The sequence below is a fragment of the Taurulus bubalis genome (assembly GCF_910589615.1).
Source record: "Taurulus bubalis genome assembly, chromosome: 6".
Taxonomy (NCBI): domain Eukaryota; kingdom Metazoa; phylum Chordata; class Actinopteri; order Perciformes; family Cottidae; genus Taurulus; species Taurulus bubalis.
The window spans coordinates 13,709,717-13,731,277 of NC_136594.1; the positions used below are offsets into that span (position 1 = coordinate 13,709,717).

Consider the following 21,561-nt stretch of genomic DNA (forward strand, 5'->3'; position numbering starts at 1 on the left):
GTCCTCTCCATCAGTGCCAGTTCCCTTTTCTCTCTTTGAGTTTGATGAGAAGTGACACTTGTGAGGCAAACCGTCATCACAGCTTCATGTCCATACATTAGATTAAAAAGCCCAGTCATTCATTTAAAAAAAAAATATGAAACAGCCAGGCTGCTTCTCTTGTTTTTCTAATTCTAAGAGTTTGTCTTCAGGGTAATTCTTTTAGTTCAGATGTTTAAAGCTAAAATGGAATTCAGGGAAGCCTGTGTTCATGTAGGAGGATAAAGAGACTCAAAGAGAATATGTTTTGACACATCACCTCTAAACAGAAAAGAACTGTACAGGAAAAAGGGAACGTGACTATACGTTTAGACGACCCGGCTTTTACCCAAACTGTGTGTGTTTCTGGAGTTCCATATCCACCTTAAAACCGACCTGCCAGACAGAGTTTACGCAGCCATTCAAGACAGAAGTCATAAAGCAGTACAGTCAAAACGAGAGGCTTCTGGTGACATCTGCTGACTGAATTATAAGTGTCAACTTGACAGCCAAAAATCTGAATGAGATCCATGCTGATGTATTTTAACTGGAACAACAACACACTGTACACTGACCTTAAGAACAGCCAAGGAATCAAGTAGGCTACGGGTCAGTTTGACAATCTAAAATGTTAATCTACATTTTTTTGTTATTGTTTTGGCTGTAAATATAAAGAGTTTAGCACACAAATAGAGACAGAATACAAGATACATGTAGAGAACTCTTTGTAGATCCTTTTTACCTGACACCAAAATGGAACTAATCAGAATAAAGTCAAGTGAAATGTTTATTGTACAGACCGGTGTACCACATTGGATGTTTTGCATTTCAGGTCACCATTGGATGGTGAAATAGCTTGTAATTGTTGCCCTGCTATTCTGTGAAAGTCCTGAAGATGGTGCTGTTGAAACAAACTTGATAGAGAAACAGAGTTGCAGCCAGAGGTTTTGACTGATTGATCGACATGTTTCACTAATCTAATTTATAGATATATTCCACACCGTTAGGTACAATATCATCACATGGATAATCATTTTTTAAATAATGTCAGAGTCTGTAAACATGCGGCGAAAAAGGTGTTCATGTAACGAAACCCCCCCACAACTTGCTACCTTTGCTGCGACTTATTCTGAACCACAAGAGCCAGTCTGCGCATGCGCACTGCATCGGTTCTATGGGGACGGGGAGGACATCACGGAAAAAACGTAGCAGCAGCAGCAGCACCACAAACCCCACGCCGAGATTTCGTCTCTCCGCCGCGCTAAAAGTGCGCGACGAAAGCGGCCCACGGCGATGCCCGATGCGGCGTTAGCGTGCGGGACGACCACTTGACAGGCCCGGGCGAGGTCTGAGCCGTTGCCTGGAGGGGAAATACATTTATTCGTATGGGAGCAGCATGCGGGAAATGGTTGGAGGTTGCTGCGTGTGTTCAGACGAGCGAGGCTGGGCTGAGAACCCCCTGGTTTACTGTGATGGACACGGCTGCAGCGTCGCCGTTCACCAAGGTAACGTTAGCCGCCGTTAGAGCGTCATTACTAGGGCAGCTGTGGCAGCTGGAGGCACCCAGAGGTGCTGGAGGATCGGTAGGTTTCTTAGTAGCTCCATCGCTGTCTACGTGCGTGTTTCTGTGTGTGGGAGGGGTAGGTAGGCGTGCTGTTTGTTGTTTCCTCTCCGCACACATGATTACACGCACAGGGCCAAGCAGCGTAGTGTGACACGGAGTCTGGATGGCGCCTTGATGGCACTCCAGGTCCGTGCGCGTGTCTGTGCGTGTGGTGGTTGGATTCACGACACTCTTTTTTGGCGACAAAACAGCCCCAGCGAAGGCCCGCCGGTTCCGACATCACGTTGCCTTGTGTCCACTTGCTTTGTTGCTTTAATGAGACGAAACAAGTGGAGCAGTTAACTTCTAGCATCGCGTTTCTGCCACTGATTGTTGGACCAACTCTGGGGATGCTGCTGTAGATTTATGTCTGGCTGACTTTGCTCATCTGCAGGTTATGTTTTTTTTTTCAAGTAGAGATGACTTTGTTCCTGTAAAGAGAAAGTGCTATTAAATGTCATAAAGAAAGATTAGTTAAAAGCGGACAGAGCAGGCTGAGTGGAGAGCTGTCTTTCATATTCAATCTTACATTAAAGTTACAACTGGATTATTATAATTTTTTTCTTTGATATATTATCTGACCAAGAGTACAGCAGCACTTAACAGTACTAACTTAACAACAAAATATAAGAGACGTGTAAATTATGTTACAGTAGAAAATGGAGACGATAAGAATGTGAAAGAAAATATGTGTTATAGTCATGTATGTACAGAGTTACAGCACATTGAATGTGCTGTAACTCTGTTACGTTGTTCATTCTGTACACATGACATCTATTGCTTCTGTGCATCCGGGGAGAGGGATCCTCCTCTGTTGCTCTCCTGAAGGTTTTTTTCCTTTTTTCCCTGTGAAAGTTTTTTTTCTTTTATTTGGGGAGTTTTTCCTGATCCGATGTGAGGTCCTGGGACAGAGATGTCTTATGTGTGCAGATTGTAAACCTCTCCGAGGCAAATTTATGATTTTGGGCTATAGAAAATAAACTGAATGTGTCGGAGAATTAACCTGTCCTGTGTGTGTTTCCATCCCAGCATGTTATGGCATAGTCCAGGTTCCCACCGGCCCGTGGTTCTGTCGGAAGTGTGAGTCACAGGAGAGGGCGGCGCGTGTGGTGAGTATGCCAACACACGACATGACACAAAGCACGCGCATCCATTCCTGCTTCACCCGTTAGGATTGATGCCACACTCACAACAAGCTCTGCTGTCTCCTGTCCCGTCTCAGAGGTGTGAGCTGTGTCCCCACAAAGATGGTGCCCTCAAGAGGACAGATAGTGGAGGTAAATCTCGACCTCTGTCCGTCTCAGACTCCGGCTGTTTCTCTGAGTGTACTGAACAGATTTCCACTTCATTCATAAGAAACCTCACCATGTCATTGATCCACTGCCAATCTCTCCGTCAGGCTGGGCACACGTTGTGTGCGCGCTCTACATCCCTGAGGTTCAGTTTGCCAACGTCCTCACCATGGAGCCCATCATCCTGCAGTACGTCCCGCATGAGAGATACATCAAGGTACTGACACACACACACACACACACACACACACACACACACACACACACACACACACAGATGACTGGATAAATTCTGTAACGCATTGTAAAGTGAACAGTTTTTAGTCAACCGGACTTCATCGGGGTGTGGTGCCCTGTCTGAAAACTAATATTGAGGATTGTGAAGGACCAGGGTGCGCATAAAACTGGGAGGTCAAGGAAAGGTGTGAAAAATAAGGATTTCATTCACCCAATAATATGAATAAATGGGGAACCAAATCAGAAAAAAGGACAAATGAGAATAAATAAATAAGTTCAACATAATTTAGTTAAGTTTGACAAAACGCATTAACTAGAAATGAAGACATAATGAGTTCTCCATGAAACAGGAGACACTCCTGAGTCATCTTCTACTGCAGGATATATAGCTGTCGGTGAGTCCATGGTTAATTGGAAGGGGAGAGAAGACCTCTCTCCTTAGTGGTGTAGAATAGACTGGCTGCTGAGGACACCCCTCTGGCTGAGGTAGCATGGCACAGTCCAATTCCCCATGCCAGTCTATTTAGTCAGGTGTGCTGCAGCAGCGCCAGTCTCTCTGAAGGGTTGTCGGCTGCAGGTAACTGACAGAAAACTGTTAGCACATTTATTAACTCCACATATCTACATTGTGTGCACTCAATAAAGACAAGGGGATAAACAAGTGTTTTTAGTTCCTTTAAAAAGGTGTTTACTGCACAGATCTAGAAAACATCGCCTTCACTATGGCCTGTCGCTGTTACGGCTGGTTCCAGCCGTCACAAGGATATACAGAACGGCTTCTTTTCAGTATTTCTGGACGGCCAAAGAACGGTATACATATGACACATTTCATATGTATAGGCGGCTGAAACTCATAAAAACATCTTTTAGCAGAGATGACCGAGTATCAAACATCAATACTTTCCAACCAAACATTAGCTGTACCTGTTCTCTCTCAGTGTATTTATGCATTGTTCTCATGCAGACTATTATCATTTTGTATCTTATTTTTTTAAGTCATTTTCTATTGAACATGTGTTTAGAAGTAAGGTTTTGGAAAATGTATAATCTTGTTATCTGTACTCAAACTTGGGTATTGTATTGCCGCTTGTACTTCAGCCGCATTTGTCTCACACAACTAATTTCAGAGCAGTTACAATAAACCTTTCAAATTGGGAGAGCTACCAATAACTAGCGGGGGAAACAAAAGTGCTACGTGCTTCCTGCTTTTGTTGAATCCGTTCCTTTGTGCCCTAAAACGAGCCTACATTTATCCGGAGAGAATTGCATAGTGAAAGCAAGAATTATAGAAACCTATCTAAACGCAGAGGTTCTCATTATTCTTTAGCTATCTAAATCATCATTTATTTCATAATGAAACTTTTTACTGAAACCATAATCTATTGCCACTTTCAAGTTCAGTTGGAAATATAACAGACATAAGAAAAACAGAGCAGTGCCTTTGTTTTAGGAACCGCTTTTTTCTGCGGTGTCACAAATCCCACAGAGAGACATCCATCATAAAAGAAGAAAGCATGAGCTGTTTCTCAACCAATGACAGGAGCTACAACAAACGCAGCTTTAAGTCATCTGGGAAACAGCTTAACTCTTATTCCTCTTTTAACCGGAAAAACTGTCTCGCTCCACCACATCACCAGCGCTCCACCTACACACACACCGTACAAACCCACCGCTGAATGTGACAAGGTCGCGCCTGCTCTCTGGAGGTTGTTAAGTCATTCTGGGAAATGTGGGAGATTGCCATCTTAAAGGGACAGTTCACCTCAAAATCTAAAATACATATTCTTCCTTTAACCTGTATTGCTATTTATCAATCAAGATTGTTTTGGTCTTGAGTTGTCTAGTTTTGGAGATATTGGCCTTAGAGATCTCTGCCTTCTCTGCAATGAAATGGGATTTCATGGCACTAGAGAGTTTAAAGTGGCAAAAATATTCATTTGAAAAACTCAACAGCAATGTCTCTTTCCAGGAACCATGACCCGATTACTCAAGATAATCCACAGACATTATTGTGAGCAGTTTCATGTAGGAGCTATTTTCGTTCAGCCATAGTTTCATGAAACTGTAACTTAGAAAACGGATGAGAGGAACCACAAAGAAGTACATGTAACAATTCATCACAAAATCCCCCTGGGTTCTACCAAATGTTTTTTTGTTGTTTTTCTTTTACATATAACAAGATTGTGTTTAGCAGAAGTAGTGAGTACTGGCATATCCAGCATGCATCAGAGCAGGCATTTTGAAAGCAATGCACATTACAAAGAAATCAATATTTGACACATGTACTCATTCGTCTTAGCAGCCAGTGGCTGACGTGCTGTGTGTATGTAATGTTAGTGTGTCTGTGTGCATGCCTGCATATAAATGTACACATGTGAGTGTTTGAGTGCCTGGTTTCATATTACTGTGTCAGCTACAGTAAATTGCATGCAGCTTTCCCTGTCGGAACCATTCATCCAGATTTTGCTGCCTGCATTCCTAGACAGCGTTACAATGGTCAGTGAAAACTTGAGAAGCCACTCTTCCTTTTACACGCTTGGTGTAGTTATGTCCTTTCATTACATAGCCGACATCCTCTGCGGGGAACAGAGAGCAGAGTAAGGACGTGAGGAGTAGAGGAAGACAGAGGAAAGGGAAGAGAAAAGGCAAAACAGAGAGAGCTGAAGCAAAAAGGTAAAGCGCCTGCTGTTCCTTTGTCCTGCACCTGTTGCTAGGCCTCTCCTGCCCCCCACCAGCAGTCTGCTCCACACACTGGGGAAAAGCTGAGGAAGAAGTACAAAAGCTCTGTGTGTGCGTGCATGCGTTTGTCTGCTTGTGTGTGATCACCTGTGTACGCTTACATGTATTTTATGGACATTTGTGCACAAATAACTTATCAGTGAAGACTGATGCTGATGTCATGTTGGAGGCAAGAATTCCAGCCTTGAGCTCTAAAATAAAATACAAAAATGAAACCATTTTGTTTTTGTTTCGCTGCATCAATGCAAGTTCCCTGCAGTTTATCATGAAACCATTTTACAACTGTTCTATACAAACTACAAGGAAATGATGAAGAATGAAGGTGACAAGGAAATACATTTTAGAATTTAGTAGCATTCTGATACAAAAACCTCAAAGGAAAAGCTCTCTTTTGAAAACAAATGCACAACTAGCCACAAGCTCTTGAGTGTCAGCTTTTTTTTCATTCAACATTCCAAAACATCTGGTCAACAGTTTTGCTGTCCAAAACGTGAAGCACTGAGCAAACTGAGTTCTGTTTGAATGCTCCATCTGTTGTCCTGACGAGCCAAATGTCCTGACCTTTTACAGTATAGCTGCGAATGGACTCCGAGTAAGGAGAATCAAGCGTGCCGGCAATTAAATCATGATGGTTGTCTTGAATGGCCAAATAACATGAATGAATGAGCGTGAGTCAGCTTTCCACAGAAAGCTGCATTTTTCTTTTAAATGGCAAGGGCTTTGTGTGCACATTGTTCATCTACAAGACAATGTAACACCTGTTAATAATACTAATACCGGTTATGTCTCTGTTCCCTCTTCTCTTATTCTCTTCCTTTTTCCTCCTCACCAGACCTGTTATATCTGTGAGGACCACGGGAGAGAGAGCAAGGCGGCCTGCGGAGCCTGCATGACCTGCAACAGACAGGGCTGTAGACAAGCGTTCCATGTCACCTGGTGAGTCTTAAAGGGATAGTTATGTGCAGTTATATGAGATACTTATCCATTGTCAGTATATTATCTACAGTAGATGACGGTCTGCATAACTCCAGTTTTGAATAACAGACAGGAGTACCACCACGGAAGCAAAGTAATGTACCGGTGTTGACGGGTGCAGCAACGCAGACAAAAATACATTTCAGTTTAAGTGTACAATATATTTAGAATATTAGCTAATTCAGCTAATTCCTGTCATAATGCATAAATTGAAAACTCAAACCTGAAATCAATCCTGGAATATTGTACAGCACAGCTTTCTGTCTGCCGAGATCTGACATTTGATCCATCCTGTCTTGATCAATGACAAAAGCACTCAGGTGTGTGTGTGTTTGCGTGCGTGTGTGTGCCCGTGTATGCTCTCCTGTTTCCTCTCCTGTCTGACCCTGTGGCACCCTGCGTTCAGTGCTCAGATGGCAGGTCTGCTGTGCGAGGAGGAAGGCCCAGAAGCTGACAACGTGAAATATTGCGGTTACTGCAAGCACCATTACAACAAAATGGTAAGATGCACAACAGTCTAAAGGCTGCAAATCAAAACCCTCGCACAAAACGGAAAAAAAAACTAAAAACATCAGAGATAAAAGTCTTTACCCATTGTACCCTCTTACATGCTCTGTGAAGTGGTTGCGCTGCCAATTAACAGTAAACATAACTGCTAAACGGAATAGTTTGCCCTCAAGGTTATCAATTTATCGATTTATTTTTCCTTTACAGTTGCGCATTGCAATAGCTCATGCAACATGACGTCAAACTTGCAGCGTGTCACATTAATTAGGCTACCTAAACGGACAGTTTCATAATTACCTGAAAATATTTTTACAATTCTAAACGGGGATTTAACTTGGTGGGTTAGGGATGGCCACTCCTCCGCTTAGAGGATGCCCCTCGTGGGACCTCTCCCCGGGGCTTGCTTGGCCTCACCGGTTGCATTTCAAGTTATATTTTGTCTTGAAAAGGCCTGCTTTTACGTTTTATTTGGTCTTGAGATGATACTTAGTTTTTCTTTTTTGGATTTTACAGCAGAAGAAGTTGCGCTCCAGTGAAAATACAAGTAGCTCCTTCAGTCATGCCCTGGTGCGGTCAAGCTCTCCACCAGAAGACAAACATCACCACCACAGACAGAGGAAGGTAAGCCCTAGTGTTGATGGGTGTCAGGGCCAAGTGTGCTCAGCACCAAAGGTATGCATTGAATATCTGGTCGGATTTGTAGTTGTGTTAACAACAGTTAGCTTCTAATGTAAATAAAAAGGGTAATTTTTCAATAATTTTACAAAGGTGATGTTCTTGTCTGTCTGTTTATGTTAAAGCAACATTTTCAAAGAACGTTTGCTGTTACATTTAAAAAAAAATCTTTTACAGTTTCAAATTTCAAGGTTTTTAAAATGTAGGCTTGGTGCTCGAGTAATTCTGGTTGTGTATATGCTCGTTTGTGTCTTTGTTTGTACGGGTGGCTAGTGTGTGCCTCGTAGGACCTGGTTTGACTCTTAACACACCTGAGTCCTGTGTATTTATGTCTATTCAGAGTCATAAGGACAAGATTCGACAAAAAGAGCGCCACAAGAAGTCCTCTGACAGCCTGGGCTCTTCAGTGACGACCAGCAGTATAGAAAAGGTATGAAAAGCCAACCCACAAGATGACTAGTGACATGCTGGACACTTTGATAAGTAGTCGAGCTAATCTAGTTATAACCTGTGTGTTTTGGTAAAGATATCCTCCAGTCACCACAGCAGCAAGGACAGTGAAGGAAAGCCCAAGAAGCTGAGCTCACACAGTCACGTTCATCGCAGTAAGAAGACGGGAAGCACTGGCAAGAGCTGCTCCTCCTCCTCGTGCTCCTCCAGTCCATTCAACACAGGTACAATGTGCAGAATGAATGAGGAGACGGAGTGAAATGTTGACACGGTGATGTAATAATAGCAGTTTATTTGAATTTGACTATCACTTTGTGTTTCTATGGGAGGTGGTTCATTGTCTTCCGCGCAGGATTTCCATCCGTTCTCATCATCCTCGCGCCTGGAGCGTGAACACGAGCAAGGGGCTGACGACCACAGCGGTGAGGAGCGTAAGGAGCGCCACAGGAGGCCAGCATTCCAGGAGGAGGAGAACGAAGAGGACGATGAAAAGGAGGAGGACAAAGATGAGGAGGAGGACAGTAAATACCACAAACCACCAGCTTTGACTCCTGCTGATGGCCCACTGGCAGGGACACAGGGTCACGACAGGTCAGAGGGCAACTCGAGCCCTTTTGAGAACAAGGTCACTATTTCCACTTTTGGGTCCATCATGCGCATCACCTCTTCGTCGGGGCTGGGCGGCAGTAGCAAGATCCGGAAGATTTCCTCCTCTGGGGACTACAAGCCCTCCAAGAGTCTTTGCAAGCCGTCTCAACTGAGCACACCGCCCATCCTGGAGGAGGCGGCCCAGGAGGACAAAGCCACGCCTCTACCACTGCCCAAAGAGAGGAGGCACCGCGGCAATAAGAAGAGCAGCCACGGTCCAGGGCGGCCACGGGGCAGCAAGAACCGAGAGAGGAGGGAAGAAGAGCACCACCACCACCATCACCGTGCAGTGCCGCCCCCTCCAGTCTTAACCTCCTCGCTCTACCCATGCCCGTCCTCCATCCCTCACCCCGCCTTCCCCTCCACGCTGCCTCCCGCAGCCATCTCCTCTTCTTCTTCTTCTTCTTCCACTTCTTTCTCCTCCTCCTGCGCCAGCATTTTTTCCACCTCATCCTCCTCCTCTGCCGGCATTTTTTCCACAAGCCGTGGCAACTCTCTGCTCAGCTCTGGTGAGTCTAAGTGAGTGAGTGAGTGAGTGAGTGAGTGGGTGGGTGTGTGTGGTAGCCCTCTAGCTTCCTGTGTGAGAGCGAGTGTGTGTGTGTAACAAAAACAAAAAACACTTTGGTGTGTTCATTTGCAGCTTGATTCTACAGTGGTGAAATATTTCCATTTCACATGTGCCATGACGGCACCACAGTAGCAGCTTATCTGTATATCAGAACCTCAGAGTGTATTATAATACGCCATCAGATACCGTTAATGTACATGTGACTGTATCTCATACACAAGGTTTTAAAATTCAGACTATTGTCCTAGATAGTGGTTTTTGTGCACATATCTCTGAGTGCTAGATTTCCTGCCCTACTTACAGATTTATTCTCTCGTGTGCACGAACGCTTGGCTGCCATGTGTTGTTGTCTTTTGGGGGTCTTCTAACGTCTGAGATGAAAAAAGTAATGAATATAATTTCCCATCCCTCAGGTATCTACTCCAGTCTAAAGGACCCTCTTGCACTGGGCGGGGGTGTCTGCAGTACCCCTCTCTCCCTGGGTGGTGGGGTGTGTAACACCTTGTCCCTGGGAGGTGGCATGTGTAGCACCCCTCTCTCCTCAGGACTCCTAACTTCCCACGTCTCCTCACTCTCACTTCCGTCAGTCAACGCTGTCTCAAACACACAGGTATTTCATAGAGTCAGCGTGAAGGGTCACGGGGGGGAGATATGTTTTGTACTCTTGCTATCAGTACCACTGCATAGCTGCCATGCCTCGTGTTTATCTATGGTATCTGGTATTTTGTGGTATTACTAGCACGATATAATTACAAAGCTGAAACCAAGCCAAAAAAAAAAACAGTTCCAGCTTATCAGTTGTGAGGATTTACTGCTTTTCTTTGTCATATAGGTCAGTTTAAGGGTTTGGACAGTCAGATAAATTAAGCAACATCTCCTCAGGCTCTTGGAAATTATAATGCACATTTTCCACAGTTATCTGACTTCTTTTCTTTATTATTATTTATTTATTTTCGTAGACAAAACAATTTAATAAATTAATACATTTTATTGTCTTACTCCTCTGTGCGCCTGCTGTTCTTGTTTGACCTTTTCTTTTTTCACCAATAGTGTCTCAGTCGTATAAAGAGATACATTTTTGGGCCAGATGTTGACGTTCACTGTCTCATAGGTCCTTCCAGGTTCCAGCACCAGCTTTAGCCTGACCTCCACTCAGTCATTCGCCAGCTGTCTCTCCACGGCCCCGACACTGCCGCCACTACTGACCCAAGCCCAGACCTCACTGCCAGGTGAGCGGGAGATTAGGGTTCAGAGATCAACATTATTTATTTGCATTTGTTGAGAAACTGAAGCTAGTCAAAAATTCATTTTGTATCACCTTTCATGAAATAGAACATATAAGTAAAGTTCACGACTCTTTGTCCCAATTTTCAGAGTCTGACCTCGATGACTGTCGCTTCCCGTGTCAGGGGAACTCACCGAGAGAGAGTCTTTCTTCACAGTATGTCTTATTTCATTTCATTAATGCAAAATCGTGGACATTACATGATTTTAAATCCTTACTGAAAATGAGCAAGCGAGTAGTGAAATGTCTTTTATCCATCAAAGGAAAGATTCCATGTACTGTTGCTGTTGTCAGATCAGTTTCTATTTCTGTAACCAGTAACAGGAAACAGGAGGCAAATAGCAGATGGTTAACTAACAAAGTGACTGCGTGGATTAGAAGGAAATACTAACCACAGGGTTTTGCTGGTAGTTTCCCAACTTGGCTGCAGTGGGGACTTATTTGTTTCTGACTCCTTGTTGGGTTTCTTCTTCTCCTAGGTCTCCTATGAGCTGTCTTCCTCTTCTGTTTGACCAGAGGGACGGGTTGAGTGTAGGAGTCAGAGCCCGCCCTGAGAACGTCCCTTCTGCCAGCTCCCACATTGAGCTCCTGCTGGAGAAACACGGAAATGGAGAGATGGGAGTCAACAGTGAGTGAAGTGAACCAGTGGTTACCATGTGATTCAAAGACAAAACTCAAAAGATCTATTTAGTGAAGGCTGCGCAGTTTGTTTGTCTATTCATTCTGTTTAAAACCAGTATTTCAGCACAGTTGAGTAAAGATTAGGCTACTCTAATATTAGTATTCAGGGTTCCTGCAAATCATTTTAAATAATCTTGAAAGGTATTCAATTCATTATTAAAATGTCTTCAATGAATCTTTCAAAAGTCTTAAAAATACTCAAACTTCGGAAGTAAGATTTCATTATTCCTTTTTGTTTGACATTGCAATTTCACATGTTTACACAATTTACAGATACCCTCTCACATTAATGTCACACAGATCAAGAAAGTGTAACAATATTATTATTATAATTGTAAAGTTGGTCTTAAATGTAATTCACATTAAACAGTGGCATCCCTGAGTTTTTTACCATTTGTAGAATGGATTCCAGTGGTGGCTGTGTGGCAGTAATGCGCTGGCTTTTTATCACTGGTTTAGACAGAACGCTACTTTGTCAACCGCATGAGTAAGTTATCAGAATCAGAATCTGCTTTATTGGCCATGTGTGTGTGTGTGTGTGTGTGTGTGTACACACATACATGGAATTTGACTCCGGTTACATGTTGCTCTTGTCGTACATATTATATACAATAAACAAGATGAATATAAAAAAGACATTAAAGACAACCGAGTAGTGCAGATGGAAGTGTCTGATTAATTGTTCATCAGAGTGACGGCCAGTGGAAAGTTATTAATAACGTACAGAGGTGGATGGTGGACTATTGCAACTGTCTCTTTCTCGCTCTGTCTGCTCAGTCCAAACCACAGACTGTATCTCACTACAGTACATGCAGATGTCAGTCCGGTTTGGCACAAACGTCCACTTGGACTCAAGGATGAACTGATTAGAAAATGGAGGTCAAAGGTCACTGACCTCACAAAACACGTTTTTTGGCCATAACTCAAGAATGTATATGGTAATTATGAGAATTTCACACAAATGTCTAAAATTAAATGATGACATTTTGGGCAGAATGAATGTAAACTGCAACTTGACTGGTTGGCGCAGGCATGCAACCGCGAGGGGATGACATCATAAAATATGATGCTAGGCATTCCAAGCTTCTTTAGAAAACCTCAATTGAAGCTTTGAATGTAAGAACAAAATGACTTTTTGTACAGCCATGCTTTTGATGATGAATGTGCCTGTGGACGCTCTTGGGGACAAAAAATAGCACAGCAAGAGACATCATACTGTGACAATATTAAAAACGGCTCTAACAGCTTTGTTTCTCATATTCCTTATCGACATTTAATTTATGTTGTGCTCTCTCCTGAACCTGGCTGCTCACTGACTCTTGCTCAGACTCACTTTTTCTCTGGGGACATCATCTGCTGACCCTTGCTTTTTTTTTATCTATTTTTACTCTCTCTCTTTTTTTCTCCACCCAGTGATGTCACACTGTTTTTATTTTCCTTCATACTACTTTAGTTTTTCTATTCTTTTATACCATTGTTTTTCTGTTTTATCACTGATGCCTCACCTGAGCTCTGACTTGAACCCTTCTTTCCTCCCCAGCCCTCATAACATCTCTTAACTGTCCATTTTTATGCATCTTAGCCTCCCATCCTCTGTAAAAGGAAAGGCCCTTCTTTCTGCACCTTAAATATGTGCCCTAGGGAGAGTTCACTTTGAGTGTGAGAGAAAAGTGTTTTTGTTCTCCCAGTCTGTGATGTAGGGCACGCTGCACTGATAGCTGCATCGAAAATCAATTAGAAAGCATTTAGAGGATGGGGTTGAATTGCTAGTTCAGACCTAATGGCACTGCTTTGAAATAACGCTAAGTATAAAAGCAAGTCCAGGAAGCGCCAATTAATGTCAGCACTTTATATTCCAGTTTGAAGTGTAATTTCTTAATCTTTGACAATAGTTAATAAAATATGTAAATATATATGTGGTGGAGTTACAAATGTTTGTTTCAGAACTATTTTATCTATGGGTGGTTAAACATGTAGGATTTTATAAAAAAAAAGTATTTTAAAATTACCTCCAGTTGCAGCAACTGTAAGCGTGTAATAATGGTTTTACATTGAAGCTGCCAACCTTTAAAGCCCTTATATACATGTCGTCCACCATTATAGCAAGGTCTTTGTACATCAACTACATTTGTCTAAGGGCCAGAATTTTTCCAAGCAGACAGTGGAGGTGCAACTTAAAAAAAAATAAAAAATATATATATATATATATATATATATATATATATATATATATATATCACGCTGACAGATGGATTTATGTCTTTAGTACTTGCAGGTCTTATGCACATATTTGGGGTTGGTAAATCTCCAAATTGTTGATGGTTGCTTAAATATAAAATAAAATAAGATAATCCTTTATTAGTCCCGCAGTGGGGAAATTACAGGATTACAGCAGCATTGCTCACAAGTAAATAGAAGATAAATCAAGTAATATAAATAAACAGTAAACCAGTAATAAAACAAAATAAACAGTAAAGAAGAATATTAAATATACAGACTGAATAAAAAATAAAATAAAAAAGTACTTAAACGTATTGCACGTCTTGGATATTGCACCAGGTGATTGAATTAAAGTGTCAAAGTGGTCAGAAGTGTCCACGTTCAGAAAGTGTTCATAGTGAACAAAAGAATCGCTAGATATCCAAAATACCTGAATGCATTCTTTTCATTAATTATTTGCTGGCAGAATGAGTAGCCCACAAGTTAACGATCATTGGCCTACGTAATAAACACTAATTAGTTTCTAGTGAGGAGTAATTTGACATGTTAGACACCTACCGGCCCGCTCTTTGGGATGGATATCTCCCTATGCATTAGATTGTTTAACCATAATTAAATTATCCTGATGCATACATTAAATTAATGGGATTATTATAAAATCAGTTCTGGGTACGATGTTTATTGACTTTAACAACATACTTTAAATTAGGACAGATACTGACAAAATTGGAATTGTTAACAGATTTACAGAAACATATATAGTCCCATATTTTATTTGTATTACTAATTACTTTCACCGCCTGGAAAAGGCTGAACGTATTCACAAAATGGAAATATCCACAGAATAGTGGACAATTGTGAGGACTGTATTCTTTTTTTAAATATTATTAAAAAAATAATAGTCATCACAACTGGTTAAATCAGCGATACAATGATTTAAGAATACAACAATGTCCACATGATTCATGGCTGCAAGTATCGAGAAATATGTGTAAATCCTGCTCTATCCTGATAGCTGGTATCTATTCGATTGGATTTTTTTTTTTTTTTTACTTTGTCTGCTCAAAATTATGAGCACAGCATCTCAAACCTAATATTTAGTGGTCTTCCCATGCATGTTGTAGTCCAACTCATGTGGATACTACAGTCGAATATTGGAAGCAGACCTCCACTGAAATGTGGTTTCTTTATGACGACATGTCTGTCCTCCCTGCTTCTTGTAGTTGTGGAGATGCTCCAGTCGCTCCACTCGCTGCAGCAGGAGAACCAGCGCCTCCAGGACCAGATCCTCAGCCTGACGGTCAAGAAAGAGCGGCTGCAGCTGCTCAACACAGATCTGGCCGTGTCTTTCCCGCCACACATTCATTCCGCCTACGGCCCCATGCACGCCTCTGCCCAGATCAACTTTCTGTCATCCACCCAAGGTCAGTTTCTTTATAGCCTCTACCCTCTTTCAGATCATAACCTTAGGACACACACTATTGCAATAATGTCAGATAGTAAGCTCCTCGTCTTTTTTTCATCTGCATTACTATTTCGTTCGTCCTCCCCTTACAACAGTCGCCTGTATGTAGCAATTTTAAACATCAGTGTATTAAGGCGTTAACCCATTGCATGCAGCAAAACTATGCATACCGGCAGCGATGCAAATTTGCAATAGTTGTGATATTGGATAAAAGGTTGGAGGTGGGTCGTGAAAGTAGTTATGACAAAAACTGTTAACAACAAAATATATAGAATTTTAAAAATATGTCATGCAAATTAAACATACAAAAAAGAAATGTCCCTGGTGTGAAAGTGCCTTTACTATTAATTAAATCCGGAGAGACAAGCCGGATGAAGAAAAGATAATTGTTTATTAACAGATGATATGTTATGACAAAGTCTTGATAGAGTCTTTGGACTCTACAGGGAGATTTGTAATCGAGAGTTTAAACAATGTGGCTAATCTTCTGGAATAATGGTCATAAAATTATATAGTTATGGCTCGGCAGTAAGTCTCTCTTACCTGCCACTTTTAATGAATCATACACTCATCAAAAGAGGTCTACAGTGACCTGAGAATTAGCAATGCGAAGGATCTGACACCACTACGATGTACATGGCGCCACTTATCAGAATACGATGATTGTTAGCAATTACAGAAGCAATGAAAATGTAGCAGATAGCCTATGACAACATTTATAGGAAAATGAGCCACTTATACAAAATAAAATGGATAGGACGCTACTTACCAGATACAACACCACTTACCCAATGTGATTGATATGACACTAAATATCAGAAAAGAGGGCAAACTTAGAGAGGTATGCGTAGAGCCTGAACATTCAATGTATCTGTGCTTATTGTATAGAGCAGGTCAAGATGGAAATATATAAAAGGGGCCAAACATGAGATTTCCCCGCAATGCTGTTTCTGCAATAAATGCAATTCGACTCACAAATCTGGGGTTATGATAAATCAAAATGCAACGTATGTAAATAGCCTTTATTTAACTATGAAGACACACTGAGATTAAAACCTATTTTACGGTGAGATCCAGCCAAGACGAGGTCAAACAGCAGAGTAAAGGGGAGATGGATGAGGTAGGAGGATGACATGAAGCAAAGGGCCCTGGTTGGATTCGACCCCAGGCTGCTGAGGTAAGGCTCAGTCTTGGTGCATGGGGTGCCCACCCTACCATGTGAGCCATCTGACTTTTTTGTGATCCTACTATACACCTGAAAGATGTGTGACTGTATCTACTTTGACACTATTACTGTGACAATTTGGACCACAGACAGACAACAAGACACACAGGCAGACAAGCAACTGGCTCGAGAACTCTTATGTGGTTGTTCTGCTCCAGAAATTGCCTCCAGGATGTCATTTTTTCCATGGTGACGCACAAGGTGAAAACAATACCTGCCCCACAGTGAGGCTGCTGGTAATGAGTACTAGCCGAAATATAATGTCATATCATTTTTTTTTTTACTTTGGATGATCTGAATGAGTGAGCAGTGATGTAGCTGTGAAGCAAAGACTCCACCACCAGTTAAATACACATATCTTTGTAGAATCTAAGCAAGGCCCATTTACAAAGCAAACACTGTCCCTGCCTGTCAAGTGAGAGATTGCAATGAAGACTTGAGTGGCAGCTAACTGCGTGATGCCATCTTGAAATGGAATACTCTCATTGAGGAATGCTGACGACTGATATCAGCACGAGTGAGACTTTGTGACTTTGTGTTTCCGTTGCTGGCCCCAGACATGAGAGCTTCCGCGGTCCGATATCTCACACGATGCAGATTATATCAAATCTGGAGTAGAGGGAGGCCACGGATAGACATATGGTCACAATTTCCAGTCAGAAGAATGCGCCGTCACACCATGGAAGAGAGTGGCTGTTATGCCAATTGACAATGGTTATTGTAGTTTGTGATGAAGTCGGCAATGACCAGGGCACTTGTTTGAAAGAGGATGGCGTGATCCTGCTTACGGACTTTAAGAGCTGAGGTGGATAATTTCTGAGCATGTCATGAATAACCGTGCCTTTTGGCAATAAGTACTACCTTTTGCTTGATTGAAAATCAAAACTTAAATCATAAAACTCAGTGTTTGAGTTAAAAGTCCCAAACAACTGTGCTTGTGGAAAAAATGCCATAGGATGGAGACGGCTACATTTGTATGAGAACATTGCAAGTTGTTAATTTTTACGAAAGCAATTTCTGCAAGTTTCACGTAAGTGAGCCAGTAGAGGGCCTTTATGGTACAGGACGTGTGATTGTAGGTTGTGAGGGCGTGAGATTTTTGTATGAGAATTCAACTTGGCGAACGCTGGATATTCTAATATATCCTTCGTAAACCGAGGGATTAAATACGTTCTAACTGCATGTTTCTGTAATATACCTGCTTTAAACAAGCCTTATAGATACCCTTCTTATATACTGTCTATGAGTAGAGACAGGCTCATTTAGGCCCGCCACTATTACAGAATGTACTGTGATCGTTTCCCTGTTGCGCAGGGGACGTCAAGATAATGAAACATTGTTATGGTTTGGACAGTTCCTCAAAACTACCAATAAAGCAGTCTGACCATATTTATCCAATTGAGAAGACGGTCCAGGTGCGACACGCTATTTAATGTCTTTACCTTGATTGTTGAGCGGCTTGAAGTGGAATGAATGCAAAGCGCATGAGGCCGCTGCAACGAGAAGCCGGCGACGAGGGACGCCGGTGAGGCAGAAGCTTAAGGATTTAGGCCCTGTGGTCTGCATGGCTGGTTTGCTGGATTTAGCCGAAGACTGCATGTAGTCAATCAGGTTGTTACCTGCACAGATTGACCTGGTGTAACCGGTGTGATTCCCAGGCAGGGAAACAAGAGGAAGAAGAAGTTTTCTCCTCTGCTGAGGAAGTGGACGTCGGCTTGCTCCTACAAACGAGACTGGAAAAAGGTAATGTGGACATTTGCCAACCGCGTCGGTTCGTAATGAAAACACACAAGACACCGGGCTGACGGAGAGCGCGCGTACCAGCAGCATGAACATGCTGACGGGAGAGACACAATCCTGGATTCTAGGCTAACGATGTAATTGTGTTGTGCTATTGGTTGCAGCTGATCAGAACAGCTGGGAACATGATTGACAGCCTTGAACGATGACAGCATGTGGATGTGGAAATGTGATGTGTAAGGCATTTTAACATCAGTTTAACAAAAGCATTTTGTAGTTTTCACCGTGTCTTTGTGTCTCTTTTCTTTAGACTCCCTGACCACCAATAAGAGCCCCCTGTCCAAAAGCTGTTTCCTGAATGACACCTCCTTCGTTACCTCGTCTGAGGTGAGACCCTTTCTTACCTTAAACGCTATACGAAAGTGTACTGGATAGTTCCGAGCCTCAATCATAAGATTTGCATTCAAATTTTAAATCAACATTTGAATGTTACTAAGCCTTTTTTTGCATGTCTATTCATTCTGTTTTATATCTAGCAAAGAGAATCAAAAAGATCAGGCTACACTGTTATTATTAGTATTATACTGTTTCGATGTTTAAATTAGGTTCCAGTTGTGGCTGCGTTGTATAGTTTCTGACTCGTATGATTGAAACATTTCCAATAAATACAGAGTGCTGTAAAAATGTATTGAGAGAAGATAAATGTAAAAAAATTATCTCCTGCTTAATTCACACAAAGGGAGGCCTGTAATAACTTCCTAGCAGCAATCTAAGAGCGCCATAAATTATATTTATATAACCACAATAACACAAACACTATTTTTTTTCTTTAGTTAGGTCGACAGACATTCAAAGCTTGATTTGAAAACCTCAATAGAAGCTTTGAATATGATGTTTAGTACAGCCCTACTGTAAACGTCAGTGCAACAGCACTGAATTCACATCACAAGCAAAAGCTAAACGCAAATTGCTACAATGTTTTTTTCATGCGTTTGTTTTAGGAGCTCCACTCTGGTAGTCCGTCCCGCAGTAGCTCCTCCCTCTCCTTCCAGAGTACTCCTCCTCAGCAGAGCCCCGCCTCCTTTGGCCAGCCCCTGTTGAACGGCCTGAGTCGAGGTTTGAGCGATGGCTTGCCTGTGGTGGGCGGGCTCATGTCGTCCCTGGCAGGAAGTCCTCAGCTGAACATGAACGGCGTGCTGGGCAGTCTGAACGGTGTTATCCAGTCTCCTGTGCAGATCGCCCCTCAGCCCGCACTCCCCGCTTTGCGCCCGCAGCCTCCACCACTCAACCCCCAGGCCCTGGCACAGGGCTTTCAGCTTCCCAAGAGTGTGAGCCCGTATGTACCAAGTCTGTCTTTAAATCAGCCAAGGAAGAAATACACTTTGAAATTAATTATTGTTTTGTTTCCAGGGGTTGACATTATGTCCGGTATAAGTAATCTAATGGTTTGGACTGATCAGTGTGGCCGTGTGCCCTTGCTTGTGTTTCAGATCTTCCCTCCTGTCGGAGCAGCAGAAGCAGCTTCTTCTCGAGCAGCAGCATCAGCAGCAGCAACAGCAGCTTCAGCAGTTCCTTACCTCACAGAACTTCACTCCTGTAATGATTCACTCTTTGTCCTATTCTCGCCTGTTTTTTCACAATGTACATTTTCTTAAAGATACTCCAAGATTTCTCTGTTTTGTTATTCAGAGTATTATGCCATTATTTGATTTTCATAAACTCAGGAAGACAAAATGGCCTTAGATGTAGTTACTTTTGGACAGAGGCTAGCGGTTTCCTCCTCTTTGCAGTCTTTTTGCTAAGCTAAGCGCACTGTATGCTGGCTCTAGCTTCATATTTAATATTCAACTTTGAGAGCAATACTGATCTTCTCATCAAACTATTCCTTTAATGAAAGTAAATTTAACCCGTGTCCAATTCAACCCAATTTGTTTTAATAATTAACCAGAATTAAGAGTAATTTGCCTCATACGAAAGTAGTGTCCTGCCTTATTTTGTCTTACTTTAAGAAACTTCCTCTCATTAGAGTCCAGACAACATATAGTCAAACATGTGACACTAATGATAAGAAGCACAATGCTTAAATATTAACTATTCAAAAGAGTAAAATGTGAAATATGATCAATTCATAGCAATTACATTTTAGGATTATTATTGGGGTAACAATATCTCCAGTAGCTTGAGGAGAACTAGCAGCTGAAGTTATGAGTCACTGTGTGACTCCTTTGTGAACAACAGGAAACGAGCCACCATGAGTGTTGCTATTTGACTTGCAAACTGGTTAACGTCGGGTGGAGTTTGGAGCCAGTCAGACACTGTGGACGTCTGGAAACATAGAGCCGCTTTTTTCCTTGGTGACTGGTGTTTTAGGATTTATTTGAGATCATGCGCTGATACATTCAAGACACCAGTGAACTGGACATTTCCACTTTTCACTATACAATATAATAGTATAATAATACTATATGAGTGTTGAACAGTAAAAAGGTACAATGAAAAAATGAAAACTTCACTTGTTCAGCAGCTTTGGGCTTGTTTTTTGTCGGTCTCTCACAAACATGTTGGGGAGAAGAAACACTTGAAAGGCTGCTTTTTAATAAATATGATTACTAAAGCATACAGATGGACTAATGTTCCAATTTAAAACCCTTTTCAGGTTTCCTGAATGTCCCATAAACTCTGCTCCCCCCCTCCTCTGCATCCTCCAGGAGCAGCAGGTGATGGTATGCCAGATGCTGCAGCAGCAGAGACAGAGGGAGCTGCAGCGCCTCACGCTGACGGGAGCACTCTCCTCCACCCCAAACTCTCCCAACCTGCTGTCCTCAGCTACAGCCTCACCTCTACAGGCCGGCCAGGGAGGCGGCCTCTTTGGCCTGCAGGACAATGCACTTCACAAGCCTGGGGTGAGTAGTACTGCAGGACTTTTAATTGTTATCCTACTATGCTAAAGTTTTTTTAATTGAAAAATTGTGTAATTGTATTTTCAGGCTGCAGGGGAGAAAGGTGGAGACAAGAATGGGTGACGTTTCTTGATTTCACAGGAGCAGCTCAAATGAAGATATGGGGCATCACAGCCCACTTAAAGAACTAAGGTCAACTTACATGACTTCTGAAAAAAAAAATCTTCTGTCATTTTTATCTTAAACCCAGTTTTATGAATGTATAACCGAATGGACTGAAACGTCGAGGTGAAATTGTTCGTGTTTTGAAATTCTTTATATCAGAGGTTCTTC

At 42.1% G+C, this 21,561-nt stretch overlaps 1 protein-coding gene across 1 annotated transcript; it reads left to right on the forward strand.

Annotated features, from left to right (window-relative positions):
• Positions 1-1,414: 1,414 nt before the first annotated feature.
• On the forward strand, positions 1,415-21,351 carry LOC306738362 (protein AF-17-like; the record flags this gene model as incomplete). Its single annotated transcript, XM_079220206.1, has 20 exons — positions 1,415-1,523; positions 2,651-2,730; positions 2,844-2,898; positions 3,021-3,130; positions 6,722-6,825; positions 7,271-7,364; positions 7,885-7,992; positions 8,387-8,476; positions 8,573-8,720; positions 8,826-9,653; positions 10,126-10,322; positions 10,824-10,941; positions 11,087-11,153; positions 11,477-11,625; positions 15,122-15,322; positions 18,639-18,715; positions 19,330-19,664; positions 19,819-19,924; positions 21,037-21,231; positions 21,316-21,351. 20 exons carry the CDS (start codon positions 1,415-1,417, stop codon positions 21,349-21,351), a joined length of 3,207 nt encoding a protein of 1,068 aa, XP_079076332.1.
• Positions 21,352-21,561: the final 210 nt, after the last annotated feature.